The 12,958-nt window shown below is 50.5% G+C and overlaps 1 protein-coding gene across 4 annotated transcripts in view; it reads left to right on the forward strand.

The window, feature by feature from the left end:
* LOC100123035 overlaps positions 1–12,958 on the forward strand; it is an 84,456-nt gene that overhangs the window by 1,528 nt on the left and 69,970 nt on the right. For 2 of the 4 annotated variants that reach the window (XM_031931907.2, XM_031931908.2), the window contains exon 1: positions 4,320–4,704. The exons of the other annotated variants lie outside the window; for them this stretch is intronic. In XM_031931907.2, the coding sequence (XP_031787767.1) occupies positions 4,663–4,704 (42 nt within the window). In that variant the 5' untranslated portion in view covers positions 4,320–4,662. Of the gene's footprint in view, positions 1–4,319; positions 4,705–12,958 lie in introns of those variants that run through there. 4 annotated transcript variants of the gene reach the window in all.

The raw sequence follows: 12,958 nt of genomic DNA on the forward strand, positions 1-12,958 counted from the left end.
CGGTGTTTGACGCGACCGCGTCGCCTTAAACACCAATCCCGGAGCGTTGGAGCAATCGATGACCCCCTTCCCTCCCCCCCCCCTCTCTGCACGCGTGTATGTAAACGTGCACACGTCTCTCGGGTTCTCGAAAAGATCGCCTTTTTTCATTCCCAAAACGGCGAAAGTGCCCGCCGTATCAAGCGCCTTTTTGCCCCCCTTTATCCCATTCCAATTTCGCAAAACAGCGCGCGGCTCTCCGAAAAAAGCGCGCGGGCGTGTAACACTAGCAAAAAATAGAATATACGCAGAGAAGGCAGCGTGCAATGCACAGTTTGCGGAATTCCATTAACGAATACGAGACGCGAGCGCGCGCGCGTTCTTTCCCGCCAGTAGAGGGGGGAGAGCGGAGCAACGCGTCGGAATCCCAGAAGTTCTCTCCAGGTTTCCGGAAAAGCCATCCCAACTCGAGCGCATAGCAATAAATAGATTAGAGTCAATAAGTCTCGGCGCGACGACGCCAGCTGCCAGAGAGTGTCGCGGAGTAGTATTGAGGAACTAGCTGCGGATACGCCGGCGAGCTTGCGAGTGCGCTTATATGCCTGTTTCCGTTTTGATAATCAGGAGAGGGGCTTCCTTGCGAGACGACGACGAGCGTATATAAGTACACAGTGTATAAGTACACGTGTATACAGGAGAAAGCTCTTGATTGCTCTTTTCGTTTACTCTCGCCGGCGGGAAGAGTGATTAAGCTTCGATTAATTTCTCGAACGTCTACTGCCGCCGCTGCTGCTGCTGCTGCTCCTCCCCCTCGATGCTACGGCGACGGGGGGTCTATGTACACGGGACGTTCTGCGCTGCGAAATGGGATTTTGCCGAGCTTTTTATGTGGAATTCGAAAATTTTCCAACAGTTTTTTGACCCTCAACTTTGAATCTCTTCCGAGAAATGTCAGAACGACAGAATTTAAACCGGTGTTACATTTCATATTTTTTATAAGCCAGGAGATGAGATTTCAAACCTGTCGTCGCGCGTTTTTCAAATATCCTCGTGCAAATCCGAAGCGAATTATTGCGGACGCGAAAAAAATTCGAGCTCGGCAACGCGAAATTTTCCGTGTATTTCTATGAGCACGCGCGGTTTATCGAGCTTTCCTTTTCGGCTACAGCTTACGGGCAGTGAATTCTGCTCATCCGTTTCCTATCTCGCGCGGCTGATTGGTCTATAATGTTGGCGCGCACACGGTGCCTCGCGGCCATTAGGAACCCGATGAGCGATCTCGGAAACTTAATTTCCACCAATACCGCTGACGGATCCAAAGATACTGGAAAAAGCTTTCCGAAGTATCCGCATCTGACGCTCGCTTTTTTTCTTCGAATCGTCATAATTAGTTCGTTGAACAAGAAAATACGAACCTCCCTTGAGAATATTTAATCCAGAACACGCGAAGAAGCATGTTCTGGCAACCGCAAAAAAAAAGAACTTGGCGAGCTACTGCTAATACTTGCAGGTAAGTTGGCGCGCGTAACGCTTGTCAAAAACTTTAGTTTATTATGAATTTCCTTCGAGCTTAAATGAAAAACTTTGGGTATTGCGACGCGACGCGCAAGTTCGGGTTATTGTGGGCTTCCGGATTAAATTTGTCGCACACGTGTTTTTTCATAAAAAAAGTCGCGAGCGTCGTGTGGAAATGTTTGAAAAAATAGGCTGACACAACGATCAATTTCCAAGCCAATGTTCAACTCGCCGGAACAAATAATCCGGGATCGAGAACGCAGTCGCCTGTGAAAATGATATTTCACAACCCCAACAATCACGCGAGCGAGATTACTATCAAGCGCAAAAATTCTAGCCTCTGCGACCGCATATCGAGAGAGAGAGAGAGAAAACCACATAGTGGAGCAGGAGCGAGAGATAAAAAGAGGTCACGCCCGAGCTGCGTCTATATCCGAGAGAAGATCATAGCGACGAGGAAACACGTAGCAGCGCAGCAGCAGCCACTCACGTGTATTTTCCACGCGCAGACAATAGCCGAGAGCGTCGCCCGAGAGGGAGAGAGAAAGAGTCACGTCGCATCGTCTACGAACTTGCGGTTGATACAAAAAAGTCTGTTACCCATAGTACATCGGGCTCTTCGACGTCGCGCTCGGCTCTACAGGTATATCGAGTCAATGGGGAAGAAGAGCCTTGACGCCTGATGCGATGCGCGTGTCACTCTGTATATTATCCACTGCCTCGCTCGACGTTAATTTCATATAATTGCAATGCGTATACGCGTTATACGGCTGAATTAAATTCACGCGCGACATTATATCGCGCGATACACGTTCAGCCTGCACACCGCGCATAATACACGGCAGCGTTTTGATTCGCTCATCACGTACAGCCGACGATACGTTCGTTCCGAATAGCCTGATGCATCGCTCGAATTCGCCGTGAATGCATCGACGTCTCCTACAGCTTTTTCTCCACGGAGGGGGTTGCAAACTTTCGCGTAGAAAAAATTCAGCGCCGGACACACGTCACTTCGGCCGCGTATACGGAATCACAAAAATCGTCACAGTCTAGCCTACAGTGCCGCAGTAATTAACGCGGCGGAAGCTCGCCGGCGGCACGTACTGCAGTCGCAGCCGCCTGTCAGTTACTCCCCTCCAGCAGCAGAGCGGCTCCTCCCGATGACTCAAGTCGTGGATCATTCGGCAGCGCGACGACGCTCATCCCGTAATTAATCGGACGCTCAGCGCGATCGCGATGGACAGGACGGGAAAAAGGCACCCGCTGGGTGACACTACGGGGGAGTAACGGCGAACGAACCGCCGCTTGATTCTCTCAAAAAACGGCGCGCGGCCAGTCGACTCCCCGAGAGTTATCTGCGCTATACGAGCTCCGCTACTGAACAAACAGAGCCGACGAGCTGTATACGCACATCCCTTGTAATCGCGTCGTTAATCACCCCGTCGCTGCAGAGAGAGAGAGAGAGTAGTCGCGTGTCCGCGCGGCGCTATGCCGGTCTACACCACTGTATTCGTGTATAAAGCCACGGTGTATACACGGTCTCGAAAACACAACTCGCGCTGCTGCGTGTAAAAATGGCCCTCGTTATCCCGCGATAAAGGCGACGCCTCGGTGCAGTGAATCACAGGCTTTGTTTCAGCGCTAGCTGCAGTTCAATCGCCCTAATAGATTTCGCGCTGCGTAAATCTCCGCCAGCACATAAGGAGCCCGTCCATACGCGGGACATAAAATCCCGGCGGCGTATTAGCCGCGCACTAACTCTCTCTCTCTCTCTCTCTCGGCTCGCGCGCGCGCGCGCGGCAAAATACCAGGCGCGCGCTAAATTGCACCCTTTTTCCGGAGTGGCTGAGCGTTAGCGCGCCACTCGTCGCCGGGAGATGCCCGAGAGCAAATTGATGGCCCCCGGCGCCGGGGCTGCATAGTGAAATCCGCTTTTTCCGCACCAGCACTTGTTCTCTCCCGGCGACGTTCTTATCGAGAGACGCGCGCGCTCGTCCATTGACTGCTAGGCGAAAATAATGCGCGGCGCACTTCATTCTTATCTCACTCGAGCGCGATGCGCAGCGGAAAATTCACTCGACTGCAGCAGCAGCGATCCCTTCTCCTGAAATCCGAATGACGTCTCACCCCTTAAATACTTTAGAGCGAGAGAGCGGGTGCGGAGCTCCACACTGCACGTATACGGTGCATGTGCGTTAATCTTCCTTCTCTCTCTCTCGCCCTCCTGGGCCCGGCGTGTTCCTTTGACCCCCCGTACACACACACACCCACACACACACACACACACACGGCACACACACATCCACCCACACAGCCTCTTTCCGTCTCAGAGGATCGTGGCACTCTCGACGCGCTCGGAGGAGCATAAATCAGAGGGTCTTTACGGGCGACGCCGGGAGTATACTTGGGGGGGTTTGCGTAGCGACCCCCCAATACACACTCGATAACAGTCGATTTTCGAACGCTTCCGCGACTCCCGCGCTCTCGCGCGAGACACGCTATAACCGCTTGCTGCCGCCGCCGGCAGTCAAGCGGTCGAGCGAGGGAATAATAGACCGCGCTCGCGTCAAAGAATATATAAGGGGCTGACGTTTTCGCGCGTTTCGCGGCGACGGAATTTAACTACCCTGCCACTCCAACGGAGCGAAATTCCGCTCTCTCTCTCTCTCTCTAAAAGATTCAGGGAGAGGGAGGGCTTCTCGCACTTCTCGCAGCTATGCCTCCCTACCCACCTCCCGCGGCGGCGGCGGCGGCGGCGTCGGCTACACAGGAGCGAGAAACGCCCAGCGAGCTGCGGCCGCGCGCAGCAGTGTGCACCCGCCGCCCCCTGCAGTTGTTCGCTCGTTCACCCGCTCGACTCCCGGTATCAGTCGCGGCGAGTGTCGCTCGGCGGGAAGACGCATCTCGCTGCAGCCTCTGGCCCCGCGCGCAAACCTCGTTCCTCGCGATAGCGCGCGTACTCTCTTTGTGTGCCCTTTTGTGCGCATATCGTACACGGTGCGAGCCTTTGTCCGACCGGTGAACGGGATAGCCAAAGTGCGCGGGCATTGTTTCCATCGTCGTGTGCGCGAGATGCGAGTATCGATAAGCGGCAAACGCCGCCGGCGAAGGCCGTCAATGAACCGGCGAGCCGCCGCCGCTGCAGTGTGAGTCTCCTCCGCCTGCAAAATGAGCGAACCTGCCACTGCGCGGACTGCACGCCGGCGCTCGGTGAGTGATTGTGCGCTACACTGCGCGACGCGTCTTCCTGCTGCCGCTGTCGCCGATCCTGGATGCGTTTTTGCGGGCCGCTGATTTTGGCGATGGAGATACCCTCTTTTTCCGCAGCGCGACTCTCTCCGAGATTGAATTTTGATTTATGACGTGAGCGCCGCGGGGCTTTTTATCGGTCATGATTTCGCGGCGGTTGAACCTGCTGATCGAGACTCGAGCTTTTTATTCGATGTATTATCAGCCGAGGACTCGTTCGAATGTATTATACGACCTCCTGCGAGTATTTATTTTTTCGAGTGTTGTCGGGATGAATTTTTCATCGGAAACCGTTGGGATTTTCAATCAGGATTCAACGTATGCGAAAAACAGCGACGATGACTCTTCATTAATACAAACGCAATGTTGCTTTTTTCGCCGGAGCTTCGAAAGCGAAGGGTCGCGCCCCGCGAGCCCTCTCGCCGCCAACGCGCGCGCGCGCGCGACTTTTAATTGGATATACCTTCATTATTTCAGTTTCACGATATTACACAACTTTTGAAGGAATGCCTTTGATGGTATATTCACGCGACAGCTACAATCTAAAGTGTAACTGCAGAATACATTTATGCAGCCCTGCTTCGTCGCCTCCCTCCTTTCTACTTGCAGATGTAGATTCGACTTCGCTCGACTTCCTGACTCGAAACGCGATTTGAAATTAACCGTTGAAATTGTAAAATCGACTACGAGATGCAATCGCGAAAAAGTAGTTCATCTTTCCGAACTGGAAAGTTCTCTAAGCTCGCGCGAATGTCTCTCTTGCTCTTGGTTTGTGTAAACATGCAGCTTATATGACTTGTGTACATACTTGCCGGAATTCCAAACTAGTTGCCTCGGAATCAGCATATTTATTCCGCTCGATTAAATTCAGTTTAAAAGTCAAATCGCGAAATTCGTTAAGTGCGTTTTAATAACTGAAAATTAAATATTTCGTTGAACGTAATTACTTATCATTTTTGTGTACCTTTTCCATCAGTGCGCGAAGCAAATTGCATAGGGATAGAAACCCGGGAGATTGAGAGTCGCTTGAAAAGCCGTTTAGTCGTAGCGATCAGTTTCGTTCGTCTATGTACTAAGGGAATTTGTAAGTAGATTACCTGTATATAGTAAGCTTTGTAAAACCCTCAATCTGCATGTGACCGATTGACTTTTACTAGCGCTTCGTACACCTCAAGTCTTGCATTTTTCATCGTTTGTCAATACTAGTTATAGTACCGGAAGATTAAAAGAAACCTAATACGCAGTGAAATAATAGCATTTTGAGCTTTTATTTCCGACGTATATCTCTAAGATAAAATGTAGTTCTGCGGATTGCCTTAAAAATATTTGACACTTACCCTCGTGTAGCGCGCAAAATGAAGAAGAGAAACTGCATCGGGCTGTTGAATTTTCCGGCCATATATTACGCCATTATTTGTACATTACGTGTGAAGTTGCCTTTTGAGACTAGCGTGCGCACATTACTCAACACTTCCATCGTCGCAAGCCGCAGTACGTATAAATATACAACGCGCAGGCCGCAAATTCCTGGTCTAGCGTCATTTATTACCCTCGATGCGCACGACTATAAATATATAGCACGTAATTTCTATAACGTATAAAGCACGAACTCGATGTGGATGGTCTTGCTTAGCTCGATATTTTTAATATTCATCGAATTTTTTCGCGACGGAAGACATTTTTATGTAAAGTCTGACGCTTGATATGCATCAAATTCACCGCACGCACGAGAATTCATACGCTTCTTGCGGACTTTGCGATGGTCTTTAATAAAGTTCCGAAGCAACCTGTGTTGATTTTGGCCTCGTGTTATAATAAGCATTTATGCGAGAGGGCATAACGATATCCGCACGATAATAGAATTTTCCAGTTCGGAGTAAATTTACGAGCCTTTTGTTATCATTCATGGATTTATGGCGAGCATAAAGGATAAAGTTAAAAAAATGCATATAATGCTCTCAAGCCGAGACTCGTATGAGTAATAAAAGCTTAATAAAATGTCATTCTTCGCTGGAAAAGCCCAGATTGCGCGCACGCCATAAGAAGCTGAAAGTCGAACTTTTCTAAAGTATTCTCAAGGTCTACGGATCGAGAGAGCGATACACGGCGTGCGCTCCTCGAACGTCTCCGCGTTAAAAAATGAAACTTTACGCTCTGTCGGGCTGCCGAAGCAGAGTTTATTAATTTAACCGGAGAAATGTCCCAGAACATCAACCTACGGCGACCGCGTCTTTGTGGCTTTTAACGCTGTTACGGCCGTTACCTGCGCAGCTCCATCAACGAGCTCCTTAATAGCCTTGAGTAGCATTTTGCCGTATTAATTACAGGAGCACGCCTGCTCCCACTGCAGGAGCGTCCTTTAGTATTTTTTCACTGCGCGACATTTCGCGCGCAACTTTAGCGGCGAAGCTTTAATTCATCACCTGTCGATATTTGATATACACCATTGAATCGCGCGAATTATTTCGATTCCCCGGGAATCCCCAGAAACGTCGAACGAGCAAACAAAGCACCCCTGCGGCGTATTATAAATACCCCCCCCCCCCTCTCCCCGAAAGCCCAACGTCGAGAGATCCCTCCCCGCGGCAGATCCGAGCAATTAAGTATACGATATACACCGGATTAAATGCATGAATATTTTAAATAATAACAATCAATCCACGCGAGCACAGCAGGCTTCTATCAGCCGCATAATCGTCGTTATCATCATCGGCGGAACAAATGCGCGGTCACACGCGCGCCTGCGCATAGCCCTCTAATATACGCCGCGTGTATGCATAATGTGCAGGCTTCTAGTGTCTCGCGGTCGGGCTCTCGCGACGTTTAATCTCCTTGTGCTCCGGGTATATAATGCACTCGCTGCTCGCATTGTATGCCAGGCGCGTGCAGTAAGGACGCACTTTCGACGCCGCAGTGCAGCCGTGTGTCGCTTCCGGCGGCGGCGAAGGGAAAGGGGCAGGTATAGGTCATTCCACGTCGTTCCACTACTGTGTATCACGCCGAATTTGCCGGGGACGAGCGCTTTCCACTCTGGCGGATTTTGACGCGTCGATTTGTCCGCTTGTTTATATACGCGGCCGGCTGCGGGTCGACACGACTCTGTGCTGTACTTCGGCTTTTCGAGTTTTACGACTTCCCCCTTCCGCCGCCACGTGATTTTTCGTGTCTTTTCCTGTTTCATTTTCCCGAGCTATCGTAAAGTCCGGCGAGATGAGGAGCGAGGAAAATCGATTCGTTATATGTGACTGAAATGGAATTATCTGGCCGTGGAAAACCTAAATTATCGGTGTCGATGCACGTGTGTATAGGGGAGAGGAAAAAAGAAACACTCGCTATGGCGTCGGAGGTCGAGTTATGCGCATAAATCAGCGTCTCGCGGCGATAAAGTTCAAGTTTTTCCGGAATTATTCAGAGCCCGGATTTTTCAGATTCAATACCGAAACAGTCAATTTGGATGAAAGATTCATGAGTCGAAAAAAGATATCCGAACGACGACGGAGGCGTGTATTCGTTTATGCCGGATTTCAGGAACATCGTGTTCGCATCCTTGGAATATTTATGAGCATACGCCGCGTCACGCGGCTGAGCAAACTCGGACTCGCTCTACTGACCCACGACTGACTACAAACGCGGTTATTATAGAAAAAAAGACTTCGGCTATATCCACGTACACGGAAACGTCCCTGTGTACAGCGACGACGTATCCGTACATGCAAACGTGCAAAGTTATTATCGGGCGAGCCATGACTGGCCAGCGTATATAGCTGGACTTCTGCTCTTCCGCGATGTGCCTCGCTATCGTATATGGCTACTTCCGAGATACACGTATGTGTGTGTGCGCATGTGTGTGTGTGTGGGTGTTACAGTCCCATCTGCACAATATGCTAACGGCTGCAGAAGAACCAATTAATTTGTGACGGGGAACTTTGCGTCGTCTCGCTGCGTCATTTTAATTGCTGATTCCTCCGCGTCCCTCACCTCCTTCTCTCTCGGGTCGTTTACTCCCGCAGCACGCGTATGCGCGCGCCGGAGCTGTAATAAGCGCGGGACGAGAGACTGATGGCTTTTACAGGGGAAAAAATAGGGTTACAGCTCTTTTCATTTCCGGGTTGAAAAATGCCGATAGCGCGGCGTATTGAGAAAAAAACAAAAGTATACGTCAGTTAGGGCAATTAGACTTTTTCAGCATACCCCACATTGCATATAGCTAACTTTTTCGACGCACCCTCGCACATATAAGTTACACCGATCGCCGCTAGGGACTTGATATTGCGTACGCGCGCAACTCGAGAGCTCGGGATTTTTTCGTTTTGATTATTCCGCGAGTAAAAAAGCCTCTTCTCGGCATCCGCATTTTTCAATCGAAATCCCTGCACACTGGATACGCTCTCTCTGTGTATCCAACTTTTTCAATTAAGAGCAGAACTTTTTCATCGTCGTAAGAACCCACGCTGCATTTTGATTCTCTTTGCCTCGCCGCGATCGTTACACGCTTATAATACACGGAAAAAAACGCGAACCGAGGCGACGTCGAGGCACGTATACGGCAGCTTAATAAGCCCAAAGCGGCAGGCCGCCAAAAAGCTATATAATAAAGAGCAAACACGGGCGGGCCAAAAAATTCCGAGGCAATTAGTCCGCATTGTTTGCGGCCGACAAACAGACCGGGCCGCCGCGCGAAAAAGAAAAACGAGACTAGACAGGGAGAGCGAGCAAGAGAGAGGAGAGTGCAGTCCATGTAAGCTATATCTACACAGCTTCGTAGAAGAGAGAAGGGCGAGTTTATCGCGCGGCACGCGAAGTTCAGAGTAGAAGCAGCAGCAGCCACGCCTGAGTGACCCGTACGTACCAACTTATCGCAACGCGACGGGCGAAGCCTTAGAATCTTCTGCTTACACGTATACCCGGTCTATGCGAGGAAAGGCAGCGATGATGACTATGGACGTTGTATTTCTCTGTGTGTGTGTGTGTATCGGCGACTGGCGAGAGATTGCATAGGTCAACAATGGCCGCGCGCAGTTTTGATCGGGGAGCCGAGCAAGCGCACAAACTTGCCTAATTTAACTTGCCGATCCGAGATGTTTCAATGAGGGCTTTCCGCCACTCTCTCGAACCTGTTGTGTTGGACTTTGCCGGCCCGGTTAATCGCGAACGCAGCGAGCTGTTATCTCTCCCCTTATCGAATAAAAGCGAGAGAGAGAGAGAAAGAGAAAAAAAAGACGAGTTTTCAGTAGCCCACTGCGGAGGTGTTATCTGGCGCACCGGGTTAATCCTGTCCATCCGCACAAGACTGCCGCCCGCGCCGACGACGAGGTAATCGAAGACGTAAATAGGATAAGCCAGCAAGCGGATTAGGCAAATCTTGTCATCGACGGCGCGCCGCCGGGGACGACTGTGCGCTGAAAACTCGCGTGTCTTGCATTATCGCGCACTGGAGATTAGCCGCTTTGTCGTCCCAGTCTTTTGGATTAGATTCCCCGTTTGTTTGCGTAACACAAGGCAGGATCGAGATGTTGCCTTTATGGAATGGCCGAAATAGTCACTCAAAGCGAATATTCGGCGCGCGATAACTATATAAGTACACTCCGATGCAGCCCCAGACGCTCCTCTCGGCTGCTGTCCAGCGCGGTCGATTATATAGATATAGAGAGCCGTCTCGCGGTAAAAAGCCAGCGCGCAGACCGCACGTTCTATTGTCTTTGTCCGCTGCTGCTGCTGGCGTTATTCGGCGCTGCTGCTCGCCTAATCCGCAAAAAAAAGAACATTGCCGGACTTTATAGTACGGTACCCGCCGAAGGTTATTCGCGTTGGCTAGTTTTTGCGCTACGGACCGTTGATTGAATGGAATATATTGTAAATCCGATCGAGCGTATAGTTGGAGAGAATTCATTGAATGCGCCTATGCGACTTTTACGAAATTGTAATATCGAATTACTGCCTTTGCGAGAGAGCGTTATTATTTTTGCATAGAGTTAATTTCGCGAGCGAGAAAATACAAGTTCGACAAAGTCGCTTCAAAAGGACCGCTCGATCGTATTCCGGGAATCAAAGACCTCGATATTCACTGGGGGGTTCGGGGGTAATAATACCTCTGTCGAAACGTCACGCGATTGACATTTCTCGCAAACAATACAATTAACACGCGAAATGAAAGCGTCAGTAATCAAGCGTCGAATATAAAGGAAAATAATTTAAAATTCCGCGCGCGCCCACGTCCGCATAGTATGGCACTCTCACACCCGACACACGCACACATACTCTTATCGATTAACCGTACGTGCGAGCGCAGTTCGTTTCAGCCGGGGCGCGCATTCTTCAACAGGTCCCGGACGAGCTTTTCATCCTCCGGTCGTTCAAAAAAGCCATTGTTTTCCGCAGTCCTCTCTCTCTCTCTCTCTCTCTCTCTCTCTCTCTCTCTCTCCGTGTCCTCCTCCGACTCGTCCCTCCGCGCTCGTAGTTCTTCAAGGTGTTTGAGCTACTACTGGCTCTCGCAATCAACGAGCCCGTATTTAGAGAGCTCGCGCTGGATTTCCCGCAACAAGTGGGCTTTCAAAGAACTTCAAACATTTATATGATGAAAAGCGCTACTCCCGGAGCTCATCCGCGTCCGTGTCGCGAAACAACAGCGACGCGCGGGGAAGCTTTTTCCTTCGCGGCCGAGTTCACGCGAACGATTTTATACGAGCCGTCCCGAAAATCCGCCTCGTCAAGCTGTGCACCGCGGATATACGAGCTCGACCCAATTCTTTGCGGCTGTGTACTTGTACGGCCGCTTGGTCATTAAGAGCCGGCTGTTAAGTGTCCGCCAGATTCGTGTCCCTCGAGCTTTTTACGTTCCTGCAATTCTCCGTTAGCGTTAAGAGGAAAGATTGGCCATCTGCTTGCCGCGATGCTCGTGCTAGCCGTTGATCGAGAGCCGCGTATCGCAAATTGACGACATTGCGAACTTAACGTCGGGCTTACGAGGGGCGAAAGTGTGCTGCTACTTCGATCGATCTAAGCGGCTCTCTTAAACACCAGCTCTCTCACTCTAGCTACTCTCTGGCTTCGTTAAATTTCATCCCCGCGCGGTCTAATCCCTGTATTCAAATTAACCCGCTCTTTCGAGCCCTTGTCGAGGGCGAGATAGAGGGGACATCTCCCCCGACGCGTCGGGGCCGGAGTTGCTCGCGCAACTTCCTCGAGATTCCGCTGCGCAGGAGAAATCGTTAATTTTTATACGTATATCCGCGCGCTACGAGGTTCTATATTTTACGTTTATTCGGAAACTTCAAACGACCGCCGGCCGCCGTGCGGTCCGTGAGCGCGACTTTAATTCAATCTCGACCGCGGATTGAAATAATCAAAGCGGATTAAAGCCAGACGGGTCTCAGAGCTGCCGCCTTTGAAGCTGCATTTCTCGAAATTCTAACGCCGATGCACACGGCGAATCGCTGAAAAATCTTCAATTCTCCCAATTCAAATGAACGAAGGAATAACTTTTGCCTCGCAAAGTACACGCTGCATAATACACCCACTCGGCTCGCGTATAATTACAATATTAGCCGGGGGTAAACTCTAAAATTCCAACAGAGCTGCATTAATACTGAGTAAATATTCTCTTGGCTGCGCGCAACCTCGCGCGCTGCACGTCTAATGGAGAAACGAGATACAGCAAAGTTAAAACAAACTGTACTTTGCCCCGCGCGGCGTCGCGGCCTCGACTATATATACCGCCGAGACTAATGCACACGATCTGATTCCACTTAGACAGGTATACTAATTCTTTCCCGCGCGAGCGATCACAGCGTGATATCTCTCGCGGTTTGTTTAGCCCTCGCAAACAATCGGGTCGCAATTAACATGAAGTTACACAAACATAGCCTTCGCTCAGAGCCGGTAGTTATTCCGAGAACAAGTTATATATAACCGTTCTCCGGCTGTCTCGCAGTCTCTCGCGTACGCGTTAAGTGGGCGCACAGCTCGTCACCGTCAAAGGCTTTGAGGTCAGCGCAAACTGTTCGCCGAATTATATACGCGCTGGATCGCCGAAACAATATCGTGCTTCTCGCGGGCGGGCATAATCCGGAATACGCAATTACTCGGCCGCGGAGCGGAAAATATTTTACGGTACAATATTGAAAAAGTTTTATCCATACGGGCGCGAGATTCGCCGGTGCGCGTCTCCGATTGCTTTTTTCCCCCAGAAAGATAATAGAGGCGGCCACCGCTCGCG

The sequence above is a fragment of the Nasonia vitripennis genome, chromosome 5, assembly GCF_009193385.2.
Source record: "Nasonia vitripennis strain AsymCx chromosome 5, Nvit_psr_1.1, whole genome shotgun sequence".
Lineage (NCBI taxonomy): Eukaryota > Metazoa > Arthropoda > Insecta > Hymenoptera > Pteromalidae > Nasonia > Nasonia vitripennis.